At 46.3% G+C, this 25,934-nt stretch overlaps 1 protein-coding gene across 27 annotated transcripts in view; it reads left to right on the forward strand.

Annotated features, from left to right (window-relative positions):
* Positions 1 to 25,934, forward strand: part of LOC118402801 (neurexin-1a) — a 633,754-nt gene that overhangs the window by 359,186 nt on the left and 248,634 nt on the right. For 4 of the 27 annotated variants that reach the window (XM_052477953.1, XM_052477954.1, XM_052477955.1 and 1 more), the window contains exon 1: positions 22,126 to 23,370. The exons of the other annotated variants lie outside the window; for them this stretch is intronic. In XM_052477953.1, coding sequence (XP_052333913.1) covers positions 23,064 to 23,370 — 307 coding nt within the window. In that variant the 5' untranslated portion in view covers positions 22,126 to 23,063. Of the gene's footprint in view, positions 1 to 22,125; positions 23,371 to 25,934 lie in introns of those variants that run through there. 27 annotated transcript variants of the gene reach the window in all.

Here is a 25,934-nt window from a genome sequence, read left to right on the forward strand (position 1 = left end):
CACCCACACACGCATACACACACACACAGCCTCACAAACACACACACACACACACACAACATATCAGAGTGACATCGGCAAAGGGACACAGGAGAATTATACTGTATTATACAAGCCACATCACACCGCCTGAGAGGCACCGACAGGGACCCACAGCCCTGCAGTTCAGTGTATATCTCCATCTCACTGCCTCTCTCTCTCTGCCCACCTCTCTTTCTCTCTCTCTCACTCTCTCTGTTTATCCCATCTCTCTCTATTTCTGTTTCTCACTCTCTCTCTTTCCATCTATCTCTTTCTATTTCTCTCTTTCACTCTCTTTATAGTTTTCTTTCTCAATTTCTCTATCCCGCTTGCTCTATTTCCTTCTTTCTCTGTCTCCCTCTCCATCACTCTCTCTCTATTTCCTTCTTTCTCTGTCTCCCTCTCCATCCCTCTCTCTATTCCTTTCTTTCTCTGTCTCCCTCTCCATCCCTCTCTCTCTATTCCCTTCTTTCTCTGTCTCCCTCTCCATCCCTCTCTCTATTCCTTTCTTTCTCTGTCTCCCTCTCCATCACTCTCTCTCTATTTCATTCTTTCTCTGTCTCCCTCTCCATCCCTCTCTCTCTATTTCCTTCTTTCTCTGTCTCCCTCTCCATCCCTCTCTCTATTCCTTTCTTTCTCTGTCTCCCTCTCCATCCCTCTCTCTCTATTCCCTTCTTTCTCTGTCTCCCTCTCCATCCCTCTCTCTCTATTCCCTTCTTTCTCTGTCTCCCTCTCCATCCCTCTCTCTCTATTCCCTTCTTTCTCTGTCTCCCTCTCCATCCCTCACTCTCTATTTCTTTCTTTCTCTGTCTCCCTCTCCATCCCTCTCTCTATTCCCTTCTTTCTCTGTCTCCCTCTCCATCCCTCTCTCTCTATTCCCTTCTTTCTCTGTCTCCCTCTCCATCCCTCTCTCTCTATTTCCTTCTTTCTCTGTCTCCCTCTCCATCCCCTCTCTCTATTCCCTTCTTTCTCTGTCTCCCTCTCCATCCCTCTCTCTCTATTCCCTTCTTTCTCTGTCTCCCTCTCCATCCCTCTCTCTCTATTCCCTTCTTTCTCTGTCTCTCCATCCCTCTCTCTCTATTCCCTTCTTTCTCTGTCTCTCCATCCCTCTCTCTCTATTCCCTTCTTTCTCTGTCTCTCCATCCCTCTCTATATTCCTTTCTTTCTCTGTCTCCCTGTCCATCCCTCTCTCTATTCCCTTCTTTCTCTGTCTCCCTGTCCATCCCTCTCTCTATTCCCTTATTTCTCTGTCTCCCTCTCTATCCCTCTCTTTCTCTCTCTTTCCCTCTCTTTCCCTCCCTTTCCCTCTCTTTCCCTCCATTTCTCTCTCTTTCTCTCTCTTTCCCTCTCTTTCTCTCTCTTTCTCTCTCTCTCTCTCTCCCTTTCCCTCTCTCCCCCTCCCTTTCTCTCTCTTTATCTCTCTTTCCCTTTCTTTCCCTCTCTTTCCCTCTCTTTATCTCTCTTTCCCTTTCTTTCCCTCTCTTTCTCTCTCTTTCTCTCTCTTTCCCTCTCTTTCCCTCTCTTTCTCTCTCTTTCCCTCTCTTTCCCTCTCTTTATCTCTCTTTCCCTTTCTTTCTCTCTCTTTCCCTCTCTTTCCCTCTCTTTCCCTCTCTTTCTCTCTCTTTCCCTCTCTTTCCCTCTCTTTCTCTCTCTTTCCCTCTCTTTCCCTCTCTTTCTCTCTCTTTCCCTCTCTTTCCCTCTCTTTCTCTCTCTTTCCCTCTCTTTCCCTCTCTTTCCCTCTCTTTCTCTCTCTTTCCCTCTCTTTCCCTCCCTTTCCCTCTCTTTCCCTCTCTTTCCCTCTCTTTCCCTCCCTTTCCCTCTCTTTCCCTGCCTTTTCCTCTCTTTCCCTCTCTTTCTCTCTCTTTCTCTCTCTTTCTTTCTCTTTCTCTCTCTTTCCCTATCTTTCTCTCTCTTTCCCTCTCTTTCTTTCTCTTTCTCTCTCTTTCCCTCTCTTTCTCTCCCTCTCCCTCTCATATCCATTCCGCCAGTAGCTCTGAAGGTAGAGAGATTAATTGATTACAATCCCCTACATTGCCCTGCTGACTTCGATGAACAAATTGGAATAAGAGATTAGAGATACAAAAGTGATATTATGAGTGTTTGATGGAGCAGGAGTATCAAATAGTCCCAAACAATCATAAAGGGGTGATGTATTTTCTCATCTGAATCTGATCACACCAGATAGAAAGACATCAATAATATTGTGTAGACCAGAGGCATTCACATCCTGGAGGTCTGGAGTACTGCTGGTTTCCTGTTCTACCTGATTATTAATTGCACCCACGTGGTGTCCCAGGCAGTGACAAATTAGTATAATTTCAGCCCATTTCCTGTATTTTCAGCCATCATTAAACCTCGAACACAAAACATATATTTGACTGTGTAAAAATCAGTGTTTTGGACCTAACTTTTTCCATGTGGTTGGTTCCTTCACAGACTCCATGAAATGATGACCTCTTTGTAAATATTTGCTTAAATTGTACATTTTGTGTATTGTTTCCTACAAACAACGGTGGCTCAACTGACCCTTTTTTTCCCTCAACTTACCCCTTTGGCTCAACTTTCCCATTTGGCTCAACTTACCCCTTTGGCTCAACTTTCCCCTTTGGCTCAAATCAAATCAAATCACATTTATTTATATAGCCCTTCGTACATCAGCTGATATCTCAAAGTGCTGTACAGAAACCCAGCCTAAAACCCCAAACAGCAAGCAATGCAGGTGTAGAAGCACGGTGGCTAGGAAAAACTCCCTAGAAAGGCCAAAACCTAGGAGGAAACCTAGAGAGGAACCAGGCTATGTGGGGTGGCCAGTCCTCTTCTGGCTGTGCCGGGTGGAGATTTACATTTTACATTTACATTTAAGTCATTTAGCAGACGCTCTTATCCAGAGCGACTTACAAATTGGTGCATTCACCTTATGACATCCAGTGGAACAGCCACTTTACAATAGTGCATCTAAATCTTTTAAGGGGGGTGAGAAGGATTACTTTATCCTATCCTAGGTATTCCTTAAAGAGGTGGGGTTTCAGGTGTCTCCGGAAGGTGGTGATTGACTCCGCTGTCCTGGCGTCGTGAGGGAGTTTGTTCCACCATTGGGGGGCCAGAGCAGCGAACAGTTTTGACTGGGCTGAGCGGGAACTGTACTTCCTCAGTGGTAGGGAGGCGAGCAGGCCAGAGGTGGATGAACGCAGTGCCCTTGTTTGGGTGTAGGGCCTGATCAGAGCCTGGAGGTACTGAGGTGCCGTTCCCCTCACAGCTCCGTAGGCAAGCACCATGGTCTTGTAGCTGATGCGAGCTTCAACTGGAAGCCAGTGGAGAGAGCGGAGGAGCGGGGTGACGTGAGAGAACTTGGGAAGGTTGAACACCAGACGGGCTGCGGCGTTCTGGATGAGTTGTAGGGGTTTAATGGCACAGGCAGGGAGCCCAGCCAACAGCGAGTTGCAGTAATCCAGACGGGAGATGACAAGTGCCTGGATTAGGACCTGCGCCGCTTCCTGTGTGAGGCAGGGTCGTACTCTGCGGATGTTGTAGAGCATGAACCTACAGGAACGGGCCACCGCCTTGATGTTAGTTGAGAACGACAGGGTGTTGTCCAGGATCACGCCAAGGTTCTTAGCGCTCTGGGAGGAGGACACAATGGAGTTGTCAACCGTGATGGCGAGATCATGGAACGGGCAGTCCTTCCCCGGGAGGAAGAGCAGCTCCGTCTTGCCGAGGTTCAGCTTGAGGTGGTGATCCGTCATCCACACTGATATGTCTGCCAGACATGCAGAGATGCGATTCGCCTCCTGGTCATCAGAAGGGGGAAAGGAGAAGATTAATTGTGTGTCGTCTGCATAGCAATGATAGGAGAGACCATGTGAGGTTATGACAGAGCCAAGTGACTTGGTGTATAGCGAGAATAGGAGAGGGCCTAGAACAGAGCCCTGGGATTATAACAGAACATGGCCAAGATGTTCAAATGTTCATAATTGACCAGCATGGTCGAATAATAACAAGGCAGAACAGTTGAAACTGGAGCAGCAGCACAGTCAGGTGGACTGGGGACAGCAAGGAGTCATCATGTCAGGTAGTCCTGGGGCATGGTCCTAGGGCTCAGGTCCTCCGAGAGAGGGAAAGAAAGAAGGAGAGAATTAGAGAACGCACACTTAGATTCACACAGGGCACCGAATAGGACAGGAGAAGTACTCCAGCTATAACAAACTGACCCTAGCCCCCCGACACAAACTACTGCAGCATAAATACTGGAGGCTGAGACAGGAGGGGTCAGGAGACACTGTGGCCCCATCCGAGGACACCCCCGGACAGGGCCAAACAGGAAGGATATAACCGCACCCACTCTGCCAAAGCACAGCCCCCACACCACTAGAGGGATATCTTCAACCACCAACTTACCATCCTGAGACAAGGCTGAGTATAGCCCACAAAGATCTCCGCCACGGCACAACCCAAGGGGGGGGTCAACCCAGACAGGATGACCACAACAGTGAATCAACCCACTCAGGTGACGCACCCCCTCAACTTTCCCCTTTGGCACAACTTTCCCCACTCTCCCCTATAAGGGATACTAATTATCTCCTCTCTGATATCCTACTGATCACCTCGTCGTTTCTCATGACCACTCTAGGCTTTATTTCTCCCTTGCAAAGACAGTTATGCTGTAAACTAACCCAACACAATATTCTAAATAACTGGACACTGCAGATTTGAATTTCACTTCCCTAGCTCACAGCTCAGATGTCTACCTAGCTTACCTTAGATAGCTCACAGCTCAGATGTCTACCTAGCTTACCTTAGATAGCTCACAGCTCAGATGTCTACCTAGCTTACCTTAGATAGCTCACAGCTCAGATGTCTACCTAGCTTACCTTAGATAGCTCACAGCTCAGATGTCTACCTAGCTTACCTTAGATAGCTCACAGCTCAGATGTCTACCTAGCTTACCTTAAATAGCTCACAGCTCAGATGTCTACCTAGCTTACCTTAGATAGCTCACAGCTCAGATGTCTACCTAGCTTACCTTAGATAGCTTACAGCTCAGATGTCTACCTAGCTTACCTTAGATAGCTCACAGCTCAGATGTCTACCTAGCTTACCTTAGCTAGCTCACAGCTCAGGTGTCTACCTAGCTTACCTTAGATAGCTCACAGCTCAGGTGTCTACCTAGCTTACCTTAGATAGTTCACAGCCCAGGTGTCTACCTATCTTACCTTACCTAGCTCAGAATCCAGCTGTCTACCTAGCTTACCTTAGATAGCTCAAAGCTCAGATGTCTACCTAGCTTACCTTAGATAGCTCACAGCTCAGATGTCTACCTAGCTTACCTTAGCTAGCTCACAGCCCATGTGTCTACCTAGCTTACCTTAGCTAGCTCACAGCCCATGTGTCTACCAATCTTACCTTACCTAGCTCAGAACCCAGCTGTCTACCTAGCTCACCTTACCTGGCACCCCTCACCAAGCTGTTCAGGGTAGGTTGCAATGATATTACAGCACACTCTAGAGGGTTAAATCACACATACTGTACTTTCCTTGTCATCAGCCCTTATCTACTTACACCCGTATCCCTGACACATATAGTATACCCACGTTGAACCTGTTACTCAATCAGCAGACACCAGGAAATGGTGAGAGAGAGAAAGAGAGAGAGAAACCCCACAGAGCACCAGGACAGCAACCCAATTAGATCCAACCAAATCATGAGAAAACAAAAAGATAATTACTTGCCACATTGGAAAGAATTACAAAAAAAAACAGAGCATATTAGAATGCCATTTGGCCCTAAACAGAGAGTACACGGTGGCAGAATACCTGACCACTGTGACTGACCCAAAATTAAGGAAAGCTTTGACTATGTACATAATATATGCCATTTGGCAGACGCATATTTTTATCACAAAGCGACTTACAGTCATGTGTGCATACATTCACAGCAGCAATATGTGGGTGGTCCCAGTGAAGAACAAACACCATTGAATCGTTTATTTACCCACTACCCTTTACAACACTGTATACAAGCGCCATGCTCTACCAACTTTTGAGCTACAGAAGGACCATTCCCATGCCAATTTAAATTGGTAAAAATACCAATAATTAGGCAAAAGATCAGAATTGGGCTGCATGTGTAAATGCTGCCATAAGACATGTGTGGGAGGTCTAATGTAGACAGTAAAAAAGCAACAATCAGATTTTTCAGCCCCATGGACAGCGGTGACTGAAACACAGCTCTCCACACAACAGACAAGTCACCACAAAAGTATCTATATATGGCTTGTGTAAAATACACCATACCTGAAATGCCAATCCGGGATTTGAACTCTTGTCAACAAAGACACCTTATGCTATTTAGAGTGAAAGGGAGACACTTATTGGACAGGATTTTGTCACCAGTTAAATATCCATCACTCTCTCAGTAGTGTGTGTAGACGGTAGACCTTGTTTGAAAAAAATGTACAACAACAACACCTTATGCTCTTTACTCCAGGACTGTCTTGCTGCCATCTGTTTGTTTACACATCCGTAGGGTCTCACATATCCACTGGCAGATGCTGATCATATGACTCTGTGGTCAGTGTGATCATGCATGACATTATACATCTAACCACTGTGTTCCTCTTCCAGTCACTTCCCTTTTGGATGTACTCTCATCACTACCCCAGTCAGCCAGGTTAAAACCCCCAGAGAGGGATGCCCCTCTTGGGCATACGTTCCCTGGGGCTTGGAGTGATGGAGGAGGTGGTGGATAGGATGATTGCAACAATACACGTGTCCCGACAGCACAGAGCAGTGCAGGTGTGCCTGTGTCATGCATGACTTTTCATGAATGGTTGTTTGTGCCGACCCCTCAGTGCCCACAAGTGTCATCTGCTGTGTGAGCAATGACATGTTCCTCTATAACTAACCACGGATGTATGTCGCAGTTCTTAGAAATATGCCGCTTGGACGCTCTGTAGAAAAGGAAAATAATTCCGTACATTATCTCTCTCTCTCTCTCTCTCTCTCTCTCTCTCTCTCTCTCTCTCTCTCTCTCTCTCTCTCTCTCTCTCTCTCTCTCTCTCTCTCTCTCTCTCTCTCTCTCTCTCTCTCTCTCTCTCTCTCTCTCTGTCTCTCTATGTCTGTCTAGTTTATCAGGATCCTATTAGCTACTGCACACATAGAAGCTACTGTTCCTGGTGTCCACATATCATCTACAAATACATGACAATGCACAGAACAGTTATAGACAACAACATATGATATTACATTCAGTTTTAAATAAAACATTAAGCAATAAGGCCCTAGGGTGTGTGGTATATGGCCAATATACCACGGCTAAGGGCCATTCTTAGACACAACACATTGACATGTTTTGTCATACCCGTGGTATATGGTCTGATATTCCACAGCTGTCAGCCAATTAGCACTCAGGGCTCGAACCATGCAGTTTATAATGAATTATACATTGAATGTAAAAAACATTAAGAACATCCGCTCTTTCTATGACATAGGCTGACCAAGCAAGTGACAATACATGTTTTACTATTTACACACTATTCATAGATACAGTACATATTCATATTCTTATATACAGCACAGTTGAATTAGATATTTAGAAAGAGACATGTGTTATTATCTGTTTTTTAAATAAAAACGTTTTATCTGAGTAACCTCTGGTGACAGAGCATTCCACCATGACATGGCTCTATACATACAGCGGGGCAAAAAAGTATTTAGTAAGCCACCAATTGTGCAAGTTCTCCCACTTAAAAAGATGAGAGAGGCCTGTAATTTTCATCATAGGTACACTTCCACTATGACAGAGAAAATCAAAATAAAAAAATCCAGAAAATCATATTGTAGGATTTTTTATGAATTTATTTGCAAATTATGGTGGGAAAAAAGTATTTGGTCAATAACAAAAGTTTATCTCAATACTTTGTTATATACCCTTTGTTGGCAATGACAGAGGTCAAATGTTTTCTGTAAGTCTTCACAAGGTTTTCACACACTGTTGCTGGTATTTTGGCCCATTCCTCCATGCAGATCTCCTCTAGAGCAGTGATGTTTTGGGGCTGTTGCTTGGCAACATGGACTTTCAACTCCCTCCAAAGATGTTCTATAGGGTTGAGATCTGGAGACTGGCTAGGCCACTCCAGGACCTTGAAATGCTTCTTACGAAGCCACTCCTTCGTTGCCCGGGCGGTGTGTTTGGGATCATTATCATGCTGAAAACCCAGCCACGTTTCATCTTCAATGCCCTTGCTGATGGAAGGACTTTTTCACTCAAAATCTCACGATGCATGGCCTCATTCATTCTTTCCTTTACACGGATCAGTAGTCCTGGTCCCTTTGCAGAACAACAGCTCCAAAGCATGATGTTTTCACCCCCATGCTTCACAGTAGGTATGGTGTTCTTTGGATGCAACTCAGCATTCTTTGTCCTCCAAACACATTGAGGTTTTACCAAAAAGTTATATTTTGGTTTCATCTGAACATATGACATTCTCACAATCTTCTTCTGGATCATCCAAATGCTCTCTAGCAAACTTCAGACGGGCCTGGACATGTACTGGCTTAAGCAGGGGGACACATCTGGCACTGCAGGATTTGAGTCCCTGGCGGCGTAGTGTGTTACTGATGGTAGGCTTTGTCACTTTGGTCCCAGCTCTCTGCAGGTCATTCACTAGGTCCCCCTGTGTGGTTCTGGGATTTTTGCTCACCGTTCTTGTGATCATTTTGACCCCACGTGGTGAGATCTTGCGTGGAGCTTATCAGTGGTCTTGTATGTCTTCCATTTCCTAATAATTGCTCCCACAGTTGATTTCTTCTCTCATCTCTTTAAGTGGGAGAACTTGCACAATTGGTGGCTGACTAAATACTTATTTGCCCCACTGTAACTGAGTAACCTCTGGTGGCAGAGCATTCCACCATGACATGACTCTATACATAACTGAGTAACCTCTAGTGACAGAGCATTCCACCATGACATGACTCTATACATAACTGAGTAACCTCTAGTGACAGAGCATTCCACCATGACATGGCTCTATACATAACTGAGTAACCTCTAGTGGCAGAGCATTCCACCATGACATGGCTCTATACATAACTGAGTAACCTCTAGTGGCAGAGCATTCCACCATGACATGGCTCTATACATAACTGAGTAACCTCTAGTGACAGAGCATTCCACCATGACTCTATACATAACTGAGTAACCTCTAGTGACAGAGCATTCCACCATGACATGACTCTATACATAACTGAGTAACCTCTAGTGACAGAGCATTCCACCATGACTCTATACATAACTGAGTAACCTCTAGTGGCAGAGCATTCCACCATGACATGACTCTATACATAACTGAGTAACCTCTAGTGACAGAGCATTCCACCATGACTCTATACATAACTGAGTAACCTCTAGTGACAGAGCATTCCACCATGACTCTATACATAACTGAGTAACCTCTAGTGGCAGAGCATTCCACCATGACATGACTCTATACATAACTGAGTAACCTCTAGTGACAGAGCATTCCATCATGACATGACTCTATACATAACTGAGTAACCTCTAGTGACAGAGCATTCCACCATGACATGACTCTATACATAACTGAGTAACCTCTAGTGACAGAGCATTCCACCATGACATGACTCTATACATAACTGAGTAACCTCTAGTGACAGAGCATTCCATCATGACATGGCTCTATACATAACTGAGTAACCTCTAGTGACAGAGCATTCCATCATGACATGACTCTATACATAACTGAGTAACCTCTAGTGACAGAGCATTCCATCATGACATGGCTCTATACATAACTGAGTAACCTCTAGTGACAGAGCATTCCATCATGACATGACTCTATACATAACTGAGTAACCTCTAGTGACAGAGCATTCCATCATGACATGGCTCTATACATAACTGAGTAACCTCTAGTGACAGAGCATTCCACCATGACATGACTCTATACATAACTGAGTAACCTCTAGTGACAGAGCATTCCACCATGACATGACTCTATACATAACTGAGTAACATCTAGTGACAGAGCATTCCACCATGACATGACTCTATACATAACTGAGTAACCTCTACTGACAGAGCATTCCACCATGACATGACTCTATACATAACTGAGTAACCTCTAGTGACAGAGCATTCCACCATGACATGGCTCTATACATAACTGAGTAACCTCTAGTGACAGAGCATTCCATCATGACATGGCTCTATACATAACTGAGTAACCTCTAGTGACAGAGCATTCCACCATGACATGACTCTATACATAACTGAGTAACCTCTAGTGACAGAGCATTCCACCATGACATGACTCTATACATAACTGAGTAACCTCTAGTGACAGAGCATTCCATCATGACATGGCTCTATACATAACTGAGTAACCTCTAGTGACAGAGCATTCCACCATGACATGACTCTATACATAACTGAGTAACCTCTAGTGACAGAGCATTCCACCATGACATGACTCTATACATAACTGAGTAACCTCTACTGACAGAGCATTCCACCATGACATGACTCTATACATAACTGAGTAACCTCTAGTGACAGAGCATTCCACCATGACATGACTCTATACATAACTGAGTAACCTCTAGTGACAGAGCATTCCACCATGACATGACTCTATACATAACTGAGTAACCTCTAGTGACAGAGCATTCCACCATGACATGACTCTATACATAACTGAGTAACCTCTAGTGACAGAGCATTCCACCATGACATGGCTCTATACATAACTGAGTAACCTCTAGTGACAGAGCATTCCACCATGACATGACTCTATACATAACTGAGTAACCTCTAGTGACAGAGCATTCCACCATGACATGGCTCTATACATAACTGAGTAACCTCTAGTGACAGAGCATTCCACCATGACATGGCTCTATACATAACTGAGCGACACATTAAATATGTTTCTTGTCTGAGGAGTGTAAAGAAACCCATAGTGGTGTGTCTGGTGGGGTATGGATGTCTGGTGGGGTAATATGTCTGGTGGGCTATGTGTGTCTGGTGGGGTATGTATGTCTGGTGGGGTATATATGTCTGGTGGGGTATATATGTCTGGTGGGGTATATATGTCTGGTGGGGTATGGATGTCTGTTTGAATTGTATGTGAATAGATTATACAAGAGGTAAGACTGTTTCTTAAAAAGACAGGAAGAGAAGTCGTCAAGTTGTCCTCAATCATGAAAGACTATCATGCATGTTGTTGACGTTAGTTCTGGATGTGCAGTGAGAGCAAGGCTGCTTTGTTTTGAGCCAGCTGCAGCTTTGTTAGGTCATTCTTTGCTGCACCTGACCACTGTTTCCCGGGTGCCAATGCCGTGGATGTGGATTAAGGCAGCCCCCTCACCTCTCTGATTCAGAGGGTTTGGTTTACATGCGGAAGACACATTTCAGTTGAATGCATTCAGTTGTACAACTGACTAGGTATCCCCCTTCCCCATGTAACCTGACAGTAATCAAGATGGGATCAAGATCAGAGCCTGAACAACAACTACGGTTTCTGTGTCAAAAACGCTCATCTCTTTATAACAGACATGCCTCTTCACGTCTCCCCCCCTCTCTCGATCTATGTCTCTCTCTTTCTCTCTCCTCTCTCCCCACACCCCACTCTCTATTGCTCTCTCTCTTTCTCTCTCCTCTCTCCCCACACCCCTCTCTCTATTGCTCTCTCTCTTTCTCTCTCATCCCCTCTCCCTCTAATGAGCCAGACTGTAGTCTCTCCATGGTTGTGATATAAAGTGCTGCCTGAGAGCTCTTCTCTTGATTTAAAGGCCCTGCTGGTCAGTCAGTTAAACCCACACCACCCACCTCCTACTATCTGCCTCCTCTCCCTCTCCTCTCCTCCTCTCCATCTCCACCTCTCCACTCCTCCACGCTCGTCTCATCATCGCACAGTACTGCGTCTGCACTCCACTGTCTTAGAGGTGCTTAACTGGGACTTGTTCTTTCTCTCTCGTTCTCTCTTTCATTCCCCTCCCTCGCTCTCTCTCTCTGAGGAGAGTATCACACACCTAGTATAAATCCCATCTGTGCTATCCACCACTTGGTTTGGAGGTTAAACAGCCAACAGTATGAGCTCAGTTTATTTTCCTGGGGATTATAAACAAAGGACCGGACAAAGGGAACAACTACTTGCAGATTCAGCTGAAAAATAAAGGGATAGACAATGAAGAGAGGGAACAATAGCTGGTTTTGAGCATATGATAGTACACATGCACAGGTGCCGAGCACAACGTTAAAAGCTTGGAAAGGAGCAGCCTGGAATCAAACCAGGGCTCATGAGTGGCGCAGCGCTCTAAGGCACTGCATCTTGGAGCTAGAGGCGTCACTACAGACCCTCGTTCGTTTCCAAGCTGAATCACATCTGGCGGTGATTGGGAGTCCCATTGGGTGGCACACAATTGGCCTCGTGTCGTTAGGGTTTGGCCGTGGTAGGCCATTAGTGTAAATAATCATTTGTTCTTAAACTGACATGCAAATCAAATTTTATTGATCACATACACCTGGTTAGCAGATGTTATTGTGAGTGTAGTGAAATGCTTGTGCTTCTAGTTCCGACAGCAGTGCAGCAGTATCTAACAGGTAATATCTAACAATTCCACAAACAAACAAAAATACACACAATCTAGTAAAGGAATGCGATGAGAATATATAAGTATATAAGTATAAATATATGGATGAGCAGTGACAGAGCGGCTAAGATGCAATAGATAGTGAAGAATAGATAGATAGTGAAGGATGCAGTATATAGTATATACATATGAGATGAGAAATGCGAGGTATGTAAACATTATTGAAGTGACTAGTGTTCGTTCCAGTTATTAAAGTGGCCAATGATATCAAGTCTGTAGGTAGGCAGCCGCCTCTCTGTGCTTGTGGTTGCTGTTTAACAATCGGATGGCTTTGAGATAGAAGCTGCTTTTCAATCTCTCTGTCCCAGCTTTGTCCCGGGGTGAACAGGCAGTGGCTCGGGAGGTTATTGTCCTTGATGATCTTTTTTCCCTTCCTGTGACATCGGGTGTTGTAGGTGTCTTGGAGGGCAGGTAGTTTGCCTCGGTGATGCGTTGTGCAGACCACACCACCCTCTGAGAGCCCTGCGGTTGTGGGCGGTGCAGTTGCCGTACCAGGCTGTAATACAGCCTGAAAGGATGCTCTCAATTGTGCATCTGTAAAAGATAGTGAGGGTTTTTGGTGACAAACCACATTTCTTCAGCCTCCTGAGCTTGAAGAGGCACTGTTGTGCCTTCTTCACCACACTGTCTGTGTGCGTGGACCATTTCAGTTTGTCGGTGATATGTACACAGAGGAACTTAAAACTTTCCACCTTCTCCACTGCTGTCCCGTTGATGTGGATAAGGGGGTGCTCCCTTCGCTGTTTCCTGAAGTCCACGATCATCTCCTTTGTTTTGATGACATTGAGCGAGAGGTTATTTTCCTGACACCACACTCTAAGGGCCCTCACCTCCTCTCTGTAGGCCGTCTCGTCGTTGTTGGTAATCAAGCCTACCACTGTTGTGTCGTCCGCAAACTTGATGATTGAGTTGGAGGCGTGCATGGCCATGCAGTCATGAGAGATCAGGGAGTACGGGAGGGGGCTGAGAACGCACCCTTGTGGGGCCCCAGTGTTGAAGATCATCGGAGTGGAGATGTTGTTTCCTACCTTCACCACCTGGGGGCGGCCCGTCAGGAAGTCCAGGACCAAGCTGGACAGGGCAGGATCGAGACCCAGGGTCTCAAGCTTAATGATGAGTTTGGGGGGTACTATGATGTTGAATGCTGAGCTGTAGTCAATGAACAGCATTCTTACATAGGTATTCCTCTTGCTTTGGTTTCTTGTGGACAACCAAGTAGAATAAGACAAACATTCTGGAAGAAAAACAGAAGGATGTATTTTGCCTTGTTAAATGAAGGTTAAATACATGTTTTTTAAATGAAAAGCTTTCTCACAAAACCATTTTCCTTAGTTTCCCACCACATCCTGTGTGACATCATACACCAAGGCAGCAGCTGTGCTCTGTCATTCCATTGTCAAGGCCACACATGGCTACAGTGGGACTACTTTTGGGACCAGGTGGTAGAATATGTAGGGGTGACAGGGCTTTGACCTCTCTCTCTCTCTCTCTCTCTCTCTCTCTCTCTCTCTCTCTCTCTCTCTCTCTCTCTCTCTCTCTCTCTCTCTCTCTCTCTCTCTCTCTCTCTCTCTCTCTCTCTCTCGCTCTCTCTCTCTCTCTCTCTGGTCTCTCTTGCTCTGCTCTCTCTCTCTGACCTCTCTATACTGTATATCCCCCTCCTTCCTCTGCTCTCTACGGAAAAGTAAACACAGTACACACACCTCCATAGTCACCTGCCCCCTCCTGTTTATCTCTCTTTCCCTAATTTCATTAGAAGTTTACTGGAGGTGCTGGTCTGACAGTTACTGACATGCTGTTGTACCACTTATCCCCTCACAGAGAGATAGGCTGCGCTCCGGATGGCACCATATTTCCTTTATAGTGTACTACTTTTGACCAGGGCTCATAGGCCAGAGGGTGCCATTTGGGATATCCCATAGAGAATGAGACAGGCCTCTAGTGGCCAAAAGGCAGTATTAGCATAGGCAGCGCCATTGAGGGATCCCACCATATTAATGTCGTCAAGTGAGTGGGACTTACAACTTCATTGGCTGATCCCTTCTGGTGACCCTGTTGGAGTCCAACCAGGTCATCAGGAGGGATCAGTCAAGTGGAGATAGCCTCAGTGGTGCTGCTCATGCTGTCACAGATGCTATTATGGCACAGCATGATAAGTCCTCTATCTATAGCTATGGGACACACACTCTATCTATAGCTATGGGACATACACAGAGGTATTCTAGGAACACACCTACATCAGCCTGAAATATTTTCTAAGCTACACAAGCAATGTTGTTGCAGTACTGCTATACTGCCACATGGTGGTATCCATGTAACAAGTAACGGATACAAAACCTGGCCTAGGTATAGTCACCACATACCTGACTGGTGACATCATCTAGCTTCAGGGGATGCATACTCAATCAGTTTGTGTCATTCTGTTAGGACACCCAATCAGACCTGAACAATGTGTGATTCAAAGCAGGTATCACTCTTGTTAGACACGATTTGTCACCAATTTGTTGTTGCCATGAAAAAGTTTACCTGTGAGTTGGGATTTAGGGAGTCAGACTCATGTCCTTGTGAAGCATGTGGGCCTGATAGATTGTATTATTAGCTGTAATTATGCAGATTGCAGCCCTGAGAATTATTATTAAACACACACCACAACACACACACAGACACACACACACAAACACTTCATTAATACTGATCATAATTAGGGTAAACATATTCAGCAGGTGCGGCACTCAGTTCCAAGGGTTGCAAATGAGGAAGGATGGAGCTCTCTCTCTCTTGGTGGAGGTTGTGTATAGCTGATTCAGTAACACCAGGTGGTTACCCTATATAAAGTGTTGAGAGGAAGTTCTCACTTTCTGTCTTCTCACTTTCAAGCATCTGTTGTGTTAGCAAATTCAACAGTTTCTGAAAAGTGTGTCCTCTTCAGAACTTTATTTGAATTTGTCCAACTGTTGGAAAAAGTGAAGCATTTCCAATCCAAGTTGTCTTTGGTTCCTCTTTCAGCATTTGCTTTGGGTTCCTATGGACAACCAAGTAGAATAAGACAAAAAAGAATGGAAGAAAAAGGATGTATTTATCCCCCTTGTGTCCGCCTGCTAAGATGACTTTCTCTGCAACCATGAAAAGTATCAGTATTCCCTATCCTCTATCCCCTATCCCATATCCTCTATCCTCTGTCCCCTATCCTCTATCCCATAACCTCTATCCCCTATCCTCTATCATCTTTCCCCTATCCTCTTTCCCCTATCCCCTATCCTCTATCCTCTATCCCCTATCCTCTATCCTCTGTCCCCTATCCTCTATCCCCTATCCTATATCCCCTATCCTCTATGCCCTATCCTCTATCATCTTTCCCCTATCCTCTTTCCCCTATCCCCTATCCTCTATCCTCTTTCCTCTATCCTCTTTCCCCTATCCCCTATCCTCTATGCCCTATCCTCTTTCCCCTATCCCCTATCCTCTATCCTCTATCCTCTATCCTCTATCCTCTATCCCCTATCCTCTATCCCCTATCCCCTATCCTCTATCCCCTATCCTCTATCCTCTATCCTCTATCCCCTATCCCCTATCCTCTATCCTCTGTCCCCTGTCCCATATCCTCTATCCCCTATCCTCTATCCCCCATCCCCTATCCTCTATCCTCCATTCCCTATCCCCTATCCTCTATCCCCTACCCTCTATTCCCTATCCTCTATCCCCTATCCTCTATCCTCTATCCCCTATCCTCTATCCCCCATCCTCTATCCTCTATCCCCTATCCCCTTACACCTGTCCCCGAACCCCTATCCTCTATCCCCTATCCTCTATCCCCCATCCTCTATCCTCTATCCCCTATCACCTGTCCCCGAACCCCTATCCTCTATCCCCCATCCTCTATCCCCCATCCTCTATCCTCTATCCCTTATCACCTGTCCCTGAACCCCTATCCTCTATTCCCTGTCCTCTATCCCCTATCCTCTATCCTCTATCCCCTATCCTCTATCCCCCATCTTCTATCCTCTATCCCCTATCACCTGTCCCCGAACCCCTATCCTCTATCCCCTGTCCTCTATCCCCTATCCTCTATCCTCTATCCTCTATCCTCTATCCTCTATCCCCTATCCTCTATCCCCCATCTTCTATCCTCTATCCCCTATCACCTGTCCCCGAACCCCTATCCTCTATCCCCTATCCTCTATCCCCCATCCTCTATCCTCTATCCCCTATCACCTGTCCCCAAACCCCTATCCTCTATCCCCTATCCTCTATCCCCCATCCTCTATCCTCTATCCCCTATCACCTGTCCCCGAACCCCTATCCTCTATCCCCTATCCTCTATCCCCCATCCTCAATCCTCTATCCCCTATCACCTGTCCCCGAACCCCTATCCTCTATCCCCTATCCTCTATCCCCCATCCTCTATCCTCTATCCCCTATCACCTGTCCCCGAACCCCTATCCTCTATTCCCTGTCCTCTATCCCCTATCCTCTATCCTCTATCCTCTATCCTCTATCCCCTATCCTCTATCCCCCATCTTCTATCCTCTATCCCCTATCACCTGTCCCCGAACCTCTATCCTCTATTCCCTGTCCTCTATCCCCTATCCTCTATCCTCTATTCTCTATCCCCTATCCCCTTTCCTCTCACTGCGACCCAATGAGATCAGCTCAGCCTCAGCAGCAGCGCCACTGTTGGGCTTTTCTTCCTCTCCGGCTGTGAAAGTACACCATGGCGGTCCAAAGAGGATGTCGTCCAAACGCCACCGTGACAACAGGACAGAGCTTGACTGAGCATCAGCCTTGGATCCCAAGAACTGAATGGGGAGCATTGATCTGAACTTTTAGCCTGTTTGGTTCTTTAGTCCTGGACCCACTGAGAAGCACTGAGCACAGACCACTGAGCCAGAACCTTTAAGTTCTTTAGTCCTGGACCCACTAAGAAGCACTGAGCACAGACCACTGAGCCAGAACCTTTATGTTCTTTAGTCCTGGACCCACTAAGAAGCACTGAGCACAGACCACTGAGCCAGAACCTTTATGTTCTTTAGTCCTGGACCCACTAAGAAGCACTGAGCACAGACCACTGAGCCAGAACCTTTAAGTTCTTTAGTCCTGGACCCACTAAGAAGCACTGAGCACAGACCACTGAGCCAGAACCTTTAAGTTCTTTAGTCCTGGACCCACTAAGAAGCACTGAGCACAGACTACTGAGCCAGAACCTTTAAGTTCTTTAGTCCTGGACCCACTGAGAAGCACTGAGCACAGACCACTGAGCCAGAACCTTTAAGTTCTTTAGTCCTGGACCCACTGAGAAGCACTAAGCACAGACTACTGAGCCAGAACCTTTAAGTTCTTTAGTCCTGGACCCACTAAGAAGCACTGAGCACAGACCACTGAGCCAGAACCTTTAAGTTCTTTAGTCCTGGACCCACTAAGAAGCACTGAGCACAGACCACTGAGCCAGAACCTTTATGTTCTTTAGTCCTGGACCCACTAAGAAGCACTGAGCACAGACTACTGAGCCAGAACCTTTATGTTCTTTAGTCCTGGACCCACTGAGAAGCACTGAGCACAGACCACTGAGCCAGAACCTTTACGTTCTTTTGTCCTGGACCCACTGAGAAGCACTGAGCACAGACTACTGAGCCAGAACCTTTAAGCACAGACACTGCAGCATTGAACATCACAGAGCAGCACAGAATATATATCCTGGGCTCTGCTGTGTAGTGTTTATCAGCAGCCAGAGATGTATGCCCACATGTTCTCTGTACCCCCTTAACCCTCAAGCTCTCCCAGTCATTCTCTCGGCTGTGATAGCTCTCTGGTGAGGGAATGAATGGGTTTTTATGAGCCTGGTGAGCATGGACTGACTTCTGTGGACAGCTCTCCACTTACTGCCAAGCTCTGTGTTTGTGTGTGTGTGCGTGTGGGTGTGTGTGTGCTGCGTGATCCACATTTTATCCTTCCCATCCTTCGTAGCGTTCCCCCTTTTCCCTAACGTTTAGCTGGGGCTGCAGATGGTCTGGACATTAGAGCGCCAGCTCGGAGGATAGGAGAAAAATAGGAGAAAAAGAGATGTTTTTATTTTCTTCACTTGGAAGCTGCAGCGTGGGGGGAAGTGAGGAGGGAGTCATTAAATGGCTCTGTGATTGGCTGCTGAGAAGCCATCAGGCCCGCCAGCCAACACAACTACTGCTCCCCTCGATGGGGACCATCGGACCGTTGGACCACACCACTAGGTTCTGATTCCCCATCTCTATAGGACCGAACCTATACTCTCTACACAGAGAGAGAGGGAGAAATAGAGAGGGAGAGAACTAGAAAGAGGGAGAGAACTAGATAGATGGAGAGAACTAGAGAGAGGGAGAGAACTAGAGAGGGAGAGAACTAGAGAGAGGGATAACTAGAAAGAGGGAGAGAACTAGAAAGAGGGAGAGAACTAGAGAGAGGGAGATAACTAGAAAGAGGAGAGAACTAGAGAGAGGGATAACTAGAAAGAGGGACAGAACTAGAAAGAGGGAGAGAACTAGAGAGAGGGAGAGAACTAGAAAGAGGAGAGAACTAGAGAGAGGGATAACTACAAAGAGGGAGAGAACTAGAGAGAGGGATAACTAGAGAGAGGGAGAGAACTAGAGAGAGGGATAACTAGAGAGAGGGGGAGAACTAGAGAGAGGGATAACTAGAGAGAGGGAGAGAACTAGAAAGAAGAGAGAACTAGAGAGAGGGAGAGAACTAGAGAGAGGGATAACTAGAGAGAGGGAGATAACTAGAGAGAGGGAGAGAACTAGAGAGAGGGATAACTAGAGAGAGGGAGAGAACTAAATATAGGGATAACTAGAGAGAGGGAGATAACTAAAGAGAGGGATAACTAGAGAGAGGGAGAGTACTAGAGAGAGGGATAACTAGAAAGAGGAGAGAACTAGAAAGAAGAGAGAACTAGAGAGAGTGATAACTAGAAAGAGGGAGAGAACTAGAGAGAGGGAGATAACTAGAGAGAGGGAGAGAACTAGAGAGAGGGAGAGAACTAGAGAGAGGGAGAGAACTAGAGAGAGGGATAACTAGAGAGAGGGAGAGAACTAGAGAGAGGGAGAGATCTAGATATAGGGATAACTAGAGAGAGGGAGAGAACGAGAGAGAGGGATAACTAGAAAGAGGAGAGAACTAGAAAGAAGAGAGAACTAGAGAGAGGGAGAGAACTAGAGAGAGGGATAACTAGAGAGAGGGAGATAACTAGAGAGAGGGAGAGAACTAGAGAGAGGGAGAGAACTAGAGAGAGGGATAACTAGAGAGAGGGATAACTAGAGAGAGGGAGAGAACTAGAGAGAGGGATAACTAGAGAGAGGAAGAGAACTAAATATAGGGATAACTAGAGAGAGGGAGATAACTAAAGAGAGGGATAACTAGAGAGAGGGAGAGAACTAGAAAGAGGAGAGAACTAGAAAGAGGAGAGAACTAGAGAGAGGGAGATAACTAGATAGAGGGAGATAACTAGAGAGAGGGAGAGAACTAGAGAGAGGGAGAGATCTAGATATAGGGATAACTAGAGAGAGGGAGAGAACTAGAGAGAGGGAGAGAACTAGAAAGAGGGAGAGAACTAGAAAGAGGAGAGAACTAGAGAGAGGGATAACTAGAAAGAGGGAGAGAACTAGAGAGAGGGAGAGAACTAGAGAGAGGGATAACTAGAAAGAGGAGAGAACTAGAGAGAGGGATAACTAGAGAGAGGGAGAGAACTAGAGAGAGGGAGAGAACTAGAAAGAGGGAGAGAACTAGAAAGATGAGAGAACTAGAGAGAGGGATAACTAGAAAGAGGGAGAGAACTAGAGAGAGGGAGAGAACTAGAGAGAGGGATAACTAGAAAGAGGAGAGAACTAGAGAGAGGGATAACTAGAGAGAGGGAGAGAACTAGAGAGAGGGAGAGAACTAGAGAGAGGGAGAGAACTAGAAAGAGGGAGAGAACTAGAAAGATGAGAGAACTAGAGAGAGGGAGAGAACTAGAAAGAGGGAGATAACTAGAAAGAGGAGAGAACTAGAGAGAGGGATAACTAGAGAGAGGGAGATAACTAGAGAGAGGGAGAGAACTAGAGAGAGGGATAACTAGAGAGAGGGAGATAACTAGAGAGAGGGAGGTAACTAGAGAGAGGGAGAGAACTAGAGAGAGGGAGAGAACTAGAGAGAGGGATAACTAGAGAGAGGGAGAGAACTAGAAAGAGGGATAACTAGAGAGAGGGATAACTAGAGAGAGGGAGAGAACTAGAGAGAGGGATAACTAGAGAGAGGGAGAGAACTAAATATAGGGATAACTAGAGAGAGGGAGATAACTAAAGAGAGGGATAACTAGAGAGAGGGAGAGAACTAAATATAGGGATAACTAGAGAGAGGTAGGGATAACTAGAGAGAGGGATAGAACTAGATATAGGGATAACTAGAGAGAGGGAGAGAACTAAATATAGGGATAACTAGAGAGAGGGAGAGAACTAGAGAGAGGGAGAGAACTAAATATAGGGATAACTAGAGAGAGGGAGAGAACTAAATATAGGGATAACTAGAGAGCGGGAGAGAACTAGAGAGAAGGAGAGAACTAGAGAGATGGAGAGAACAAAAGAGAGGGATAACTAGAGAGAGGGAGATAACTAAAGAGGGGGATAACTAGAGAGGGGGAGATAACTAAAGAGAGGGATAATTAGAGAGAGGGAGAGAACTAGAGAGAGGGAGAAAGAAAGGGATAACTAGAGAGAGGGAGAGAACTAGAGAGAGGAAGAGAACTAGAGAGAGGGAGAGAGCTAGAGAGAGGGAGAGAACTAGAGAGAGGGAGCGAACTAGAGAGAAGGAGAGAACTATAGAGAGGAAGAGAACTAGAGAGAGGGAGAGAACTAGAGAGAGGAAGAGAACTAGAGAGAGGGAGAGAACTAGAGAGAGGGAGAGAACTAGAGAGAGGGAGAGAACTAGAGAGAGGGAGCGAACTAGAGAGAAGGAGAGAACTAAAGAGAGGAAGATAACTAGAGAGAGGGATAACTAGAGAGAGGGAGAGAACTAGAGAGGAATAGAACTAGAGAGAGGGAGAGAACGGGAGAGAGGGAGAGAACTAGAGAGAGGAAGAGAACTAGAGAGAGGGAGAAAGAGGGGGAGATAAATAACATGAACAAAGACCAGCCTGAAAAGCTGTATCTCTCCCTTTCCCTCTCCTCCATTCACTGCCCATCAGTGTCTGTCTGTCCAGTGGATAGAGAGAGAGAGATGAAGCCCCACATCCCCAGCTTATTTTCACCCAAAATAGGCTCTTCCTCTGCAATGCTCTCTGGCTCCACTGATTCGCTGTGTGGAGCCTGTTCATTTGCATAGACCCTCTCCCTCCTGCTCCGTGGCTGGCTGTTGAAGCTCCCCCCTCCTTCCTCCCTCTCTCCCTCCCTCTCTCTCTCGTCCTCTCTCTCCTCCTCTTGCGCACATCTTGCTGGAGTTGCGCTCGCTCGCTGAAGCCGTTGCTGCCTGTTTCTCAGCCTGTGAGTGTGTGAGAGAGAGGTGTGTGTGGCTCCGTATACAGAGCAGCCACTCTCTCTCAGTGCTGCCGCGTCGTTGTCTCTCTACTGGGTACTGCAGGGAGAGTAGAGGGAACCTCTAGGAGCGAGGCTTGGCACACCTCGCAGGTACAACCATTCCCGCGCCACCCTCTCGACAGCTGCTGCCCACCACCACAAGCAAATATTAAAGCTTTACTTCGGATGCACTCAGATTCCTCTAGACATCCTCTGAAAACAGGAAGGAGAACAGTGAGGGAAAACTTGGAAGGAGGGAACATTCCATTTGCTTTGATTAAGGAGATGTTGAAATTGTGCCTGTGATGTTTTTTCCCCTCAAAATCTGAGGCTGATATTCAATGTGGATTTTCGGGAGTTATATCATTTTTTGAGAGGAGAAAATTATCCATTTGATTCTGTGAGCTCTTCCTCGCAGAATAAGAAGTGAGAGAAAAGGAGAGAGAGAACGCGAGCGAGGAAGTGTGATAGGGGAATTGGAGCAGTGTGAGATTTCTCAGATGCTGTTTGAGGAGTGTGTCCTAATTTCTTGAGTGCATATTTTTTCCTCCCCTCTTTTTCTCCACAATGAATGATCGTACTTCTTCCATGGTTACCTTTGTACCCTTGTGGATTTCATAACCCACCGGAAAAAGCGCAAGAAGGCACTCTTTTCTTTTCCCTAAATTTGTCCGTGATTAGCTCTTTTCTGCTGTGGATTCTCTGTGGATTTGTTGGTTGGTCGACAGTGTGAGTGTCTTGGGTTTTGTGAGTGGCAAGAGATCATTGTGTTGGCAGGGTACTAAGGGGACTATGGGCCATTGGGCTCATCACTAAGGTCCCAAACATTTATCCTCAACTCGCCTTGCTGGCCTCTCGGGGAACCATGTTGGAAAGTTGGAGGACAAAGCTTGCCCCCACCCCTGGCCCCTCGAGGCCCAGGCAGGAGCACCTCTGCTGGGGCTTGACCTCGTCTATCTCCCCTGTCTCTCCTGTCTGCCTGGTTCTCTGGATGACTGCTCTGGCCCTGGGGTGTGTGGCTGGATCTGGGCCTCACTCGGGGCCACCAGGGGGAGGCACAGAAGCAGTGGAGGGCCACCACCACATTCACCTCAACCATGGGGGCAAGCGTCACCATTCTGTGCCTATCGCCATCCATAGACCGCCTGCCGCCTTGCTACGGGCAGGCCACAGTAAGTATCCTTTCTACTCTGACCACCTCGGCTCTATCTGACAGTTTGTATAAACCAATTAGCAGAGGCTTTTCTTCAAAGCCATTTACAGTAGTGTGTGCATACATTTTCCTATGGGTGGCCCCAGCTGGAATCAAACCCATGATCCTGGTGGTACTAGCACCATGCTCTACTAACTGAGTCACCGAGGACCACAATGTATGCCACATGCCGTCACCATCTTCCTACGCTCTGTGGGGCAAGTTTTATTTTGGGCCCCTGTGGCCTCTTTCTACTTCTTACAGTCCAATTACTGGGATGAACTAGTTGTCTTTTGGAGAAGTATTTAATTTATATTTGGTTTTGTTTGGTGCTCATTGGATGTAGATTTATTCTGGTCCTTTACAGCTCTTTTCCCCATAATCAAGTCCAGGTTCTGCGGTGAGCAACTTGTCTATTGGAGACATTTTATTTGAATTTGCAGCAAAATATTTACATTTTACAGCAACCAGACGCTGTTATCCAGAGTGACTTCAGGGTTAAATGCCTTGTTCAAGGGCACATTGGCCGATTTTTGGACTACCAACGATCTTAACTGCTAAGCTACCTGCCGCAATACAATAATGATATTTTCCTTGAACCATTACTGTAGCCTTACTCCTATATCCATCTCTCCCCAATTTGTGCCCTGGCTACACCCTCTCTCTTTCTCTCTCTCTCTCTCTCTCTCTCTCTCTCTCTCTCTCTCTCTCTCTCTCTCTCTCTCTCTCTCTCTCTCTCTCTCTCTCTCTCTCTCTCTCTCTCCCTACCTCCCTCCCTCCCTCCATGGCGCCTCAGATTATCCCTATCCCTCTCTCCAGATGCTCTGTGGTGCATCGGCCACAGCCAGATAAGACAGGATTACAGGGTTGTGGTGTAGTGCTCACTCTTGCCCCCGGGGGGTGATAGAGAGACAAATGTGCATTGGACTTAAAGCAATAGAGGCAGGATGCTGTTTGGGTGGAGTGTGTGTGTGTGTATCTGTGTGTGTGTGTGTGTGTGTGTGTGTGTGTGTGTGTGTGTGTGTGTGTGTGTGTGTGTGTGTGTGTGTGTGTGTGTGTGTGTGTGTGTGTGTGTGTGTGTGTGTGTGTGTGTGTGTGTGTGAGAGAGAGAGAGAGAGAGAGAGAGAGAGAGAGAGAGAGAGAGAGAGAGAGGAGCCCTCTACCCTATAATGGCATTTAGGTCCTTGTTGGTCCCTGCTTGTGAAGATAACCCATTAGATAAAGTGTCAACTACTGGGAATTGCTCTTATATATCCCCCATTTCCTACTATATGTGATCTATTGGAGTGTGTGTGTGTGCCTGACTGTGATTATGGATGTGAATGGGTATGGGGATGCCACATTAGCGATAAATGTTCTCTATTTTCAGACTAATAGCCGTGTAATTGATGTCATGATTCTCCACTAGGAGATGTGGGGAAAACCATAATGTTATTAACCATTGATACAGGATAGTACACAATGTGTCACATGGTCTTAGAGGCACACTGTGTATACAGTCCAGACACTCAGGATGACCTAATCCTTAGTCGTCTAACGTTGTGGAGTGTGCGCTGTAGAGATGCCCTGGATCAGTGTAGGCATTGCACTATCCTCCTCTGTATAGTATGGTGTCATTACGAATAAACAAAAGTAACATGAGGACAGTCAAACAGTGTTCTCTACATTGTATACGATCCAACAACAGTCGCTTTTACACGGTTGGATTCAGTGTAGGCATTGCATTACCCTCCTCAATATATAGCGGCGTAACTATGATAAAACACTACTGTAACATGTTGACAAACAGGTCATGTGATTGATGTGTTTGAGTTGGCCTGGATATTCTCTCTCTCTCTCTCTCTCTCTCTCTCTCTCTCTCTCTCTCTCTCTCTCTCTCTCTCTCTCTCTCTCTCTCTCTCTCTCTCTCTCTCTCTCTCTCTCTCTCTCTCTCTGTCTCTGTGTGTGTGCAGCTAACGTATGGAGGTATGTAGGTTGAGCTGTTTAAAACATTTAGGAGCGGTGGCACGTTTTCAGAGGGTCAATGAATGTGTCCTGGATTCAGTCAGCTTGGTTACCTCAGAAATGGAAAGGACGGCAATGCTAAGAAGATGATGTAGGAAAGAATGGAGGGGGAGTCGGTAGAACAATGTGGATTAGGTGGATGGGAGGAAGGAGGTGGAGGAAATAGGATGAGGTCTGGATGGGGAGGTGGAGGAAATAGGATGAGGTCTGGATGGGGAGGTGGAGGAAATAGGATGAGGTCTGGATGGGGAGGTGGAGGAAATAGGATGAGGTCTGGATGGGGAGGTGGAGGAAATAGTATGAGGTCTGGATGGGGAGGTGGAGGAAATAGGATGAGGTCTGGATGGGGAGGAGGAGGAAATAGGATGAGGTCTGGATGGGGAGGAGGAGGAAATAGGATGAGGTCTGGATGGGGAGGAGGAGGAAATAGGATGAGGTCTGGATGGGGAGGTGGAGGAAATAGGATGAGGTCTGGATGGGGAGGTGGAGGAAATAGGATGAGGTCTGGATGGGGAGGAGGAGGAAATAGGATGAGGTCTG

Source organism: Oncorhynchus keta, chromosome 24, assembly GCF_023373465.1.
Source record: "Oncorhynchus keta strain PuntledgeMale-10-30-2019 chromosome 24, Oket_V2, whole genome shotgun sequence".
In the NCBI taxonomy this organism is placed as follows: domain Eukaryota; kingdom Metazoa; phylum Chordata; class Actinopteri; order Salmoniformes; family Salmonidae; genus Oncorhynchus; species Oncorhynchus keta.